This window comes from Nanorana parkeri, unplaced genomic scaffold (assembly GCF_000935625.1).
Source record: "Nanorana parkeri isolate BGI_ZX_2015 unplaced genomic scaffold, ASM93562v1 scaffold3477, whole genome shotgun sequence".
NCBI lineage: Eukaryota > Metazoa > Chordata > Amphibia > Anura > Dicroglossidae > Nanorana > Nanorana parkeri.
In genome coordinates, this window is record NW_017309745.1 from 47432 (window position 1) to 48246 (window position 815).

At 53.3% G+C, this 815-nt stretch overlaps 1 protein-coding gene across 1 annotated transcript in view; it reads right to left on the minus strand.

The window, feature by feature from the left end:
* The window catches only part of LOC108803187 (chloride channel protein ClC-Kb-like), a gene marked incomplete at its 5' end in the record, with an annotated part of 10580 nt that extends 9808 nt beyond the window's left edge, over nucleotides 1-772 (minus strand). The window contains 1 exon segment of the mRNA XM_018575028.1: nucleotides 663-772. Within this exon segment, the coding sequence (XP_018430530.1) occupies nucleotides 663-772 (110 nt within the window).
* Nucleotides 773-815: the final 43 nt, after the last annotated feature.

The window sequence follows — 815 nt, forward strand, 5'->3', positions numbered from 1 at the left end:
TTATTAATTTTTTACTTATTTTTTTTTTATAATACATTTTTCACACCTAACTTTATTGCTATCACACAGGAGCTAACAAGCCCCTCTGTGTGATAGCATTTGGAGGTGACAGGTTCTCTTTATTGAACCCGTCACCTCCGATACAGGAGTCCTAGCGCAGCGCTGGAACTCCGTGTTTTCCGGGGCGTCGGGTGACTTCAGACGTGTGCCGCCCCTCTGCTCCGTGTCGCCCGGAGGCCTCGGTGGTCATGCCGGGGATCCGGCCCTGCTTCTCACATGTATGTTCTTTTCCGGGTGAATGTGATCCCGTGTTATGGCCACTAGAGGGAGCCGAGGAGCATAAAAACACTTCCTGCGCTGCTCCGCGCCCTCTAGTGGCCATGTTGGGGTGTTACATCCCCCCGGAAAATGTATCCGAGAACGTTCACTTTGTATCCATTCGCCGGATTCGGGGCGGAGCGGCTCTAAGATTTGGGTATTGAGGAGTCCCCGGACCCCGGATTCACCCGTCCGCTATCGATGGGGTCACCTCCTTCAATGGATCATTGTATGGAAGGCTCTGAGGGGAGGGTTGTGATTGGCTATCGGGGAGCACAGACAGTTCTCATTTCACATCACTGACATCACATATACTGAAGTGTGACCGTGCCGGCCCAGCTCACCCCAGAATCATGTAGAAGAACATCTCCGGGAGGTCAAAGGGGAACGAGATGGTGAAGTTGGTCTTGAAGATGGCGGCGATTGTGACTGCGGAGGACAGCGAGGGGTTAATGTTACTCCCTACTCCGACTGCCACCAACCCCGACCCGTACTCC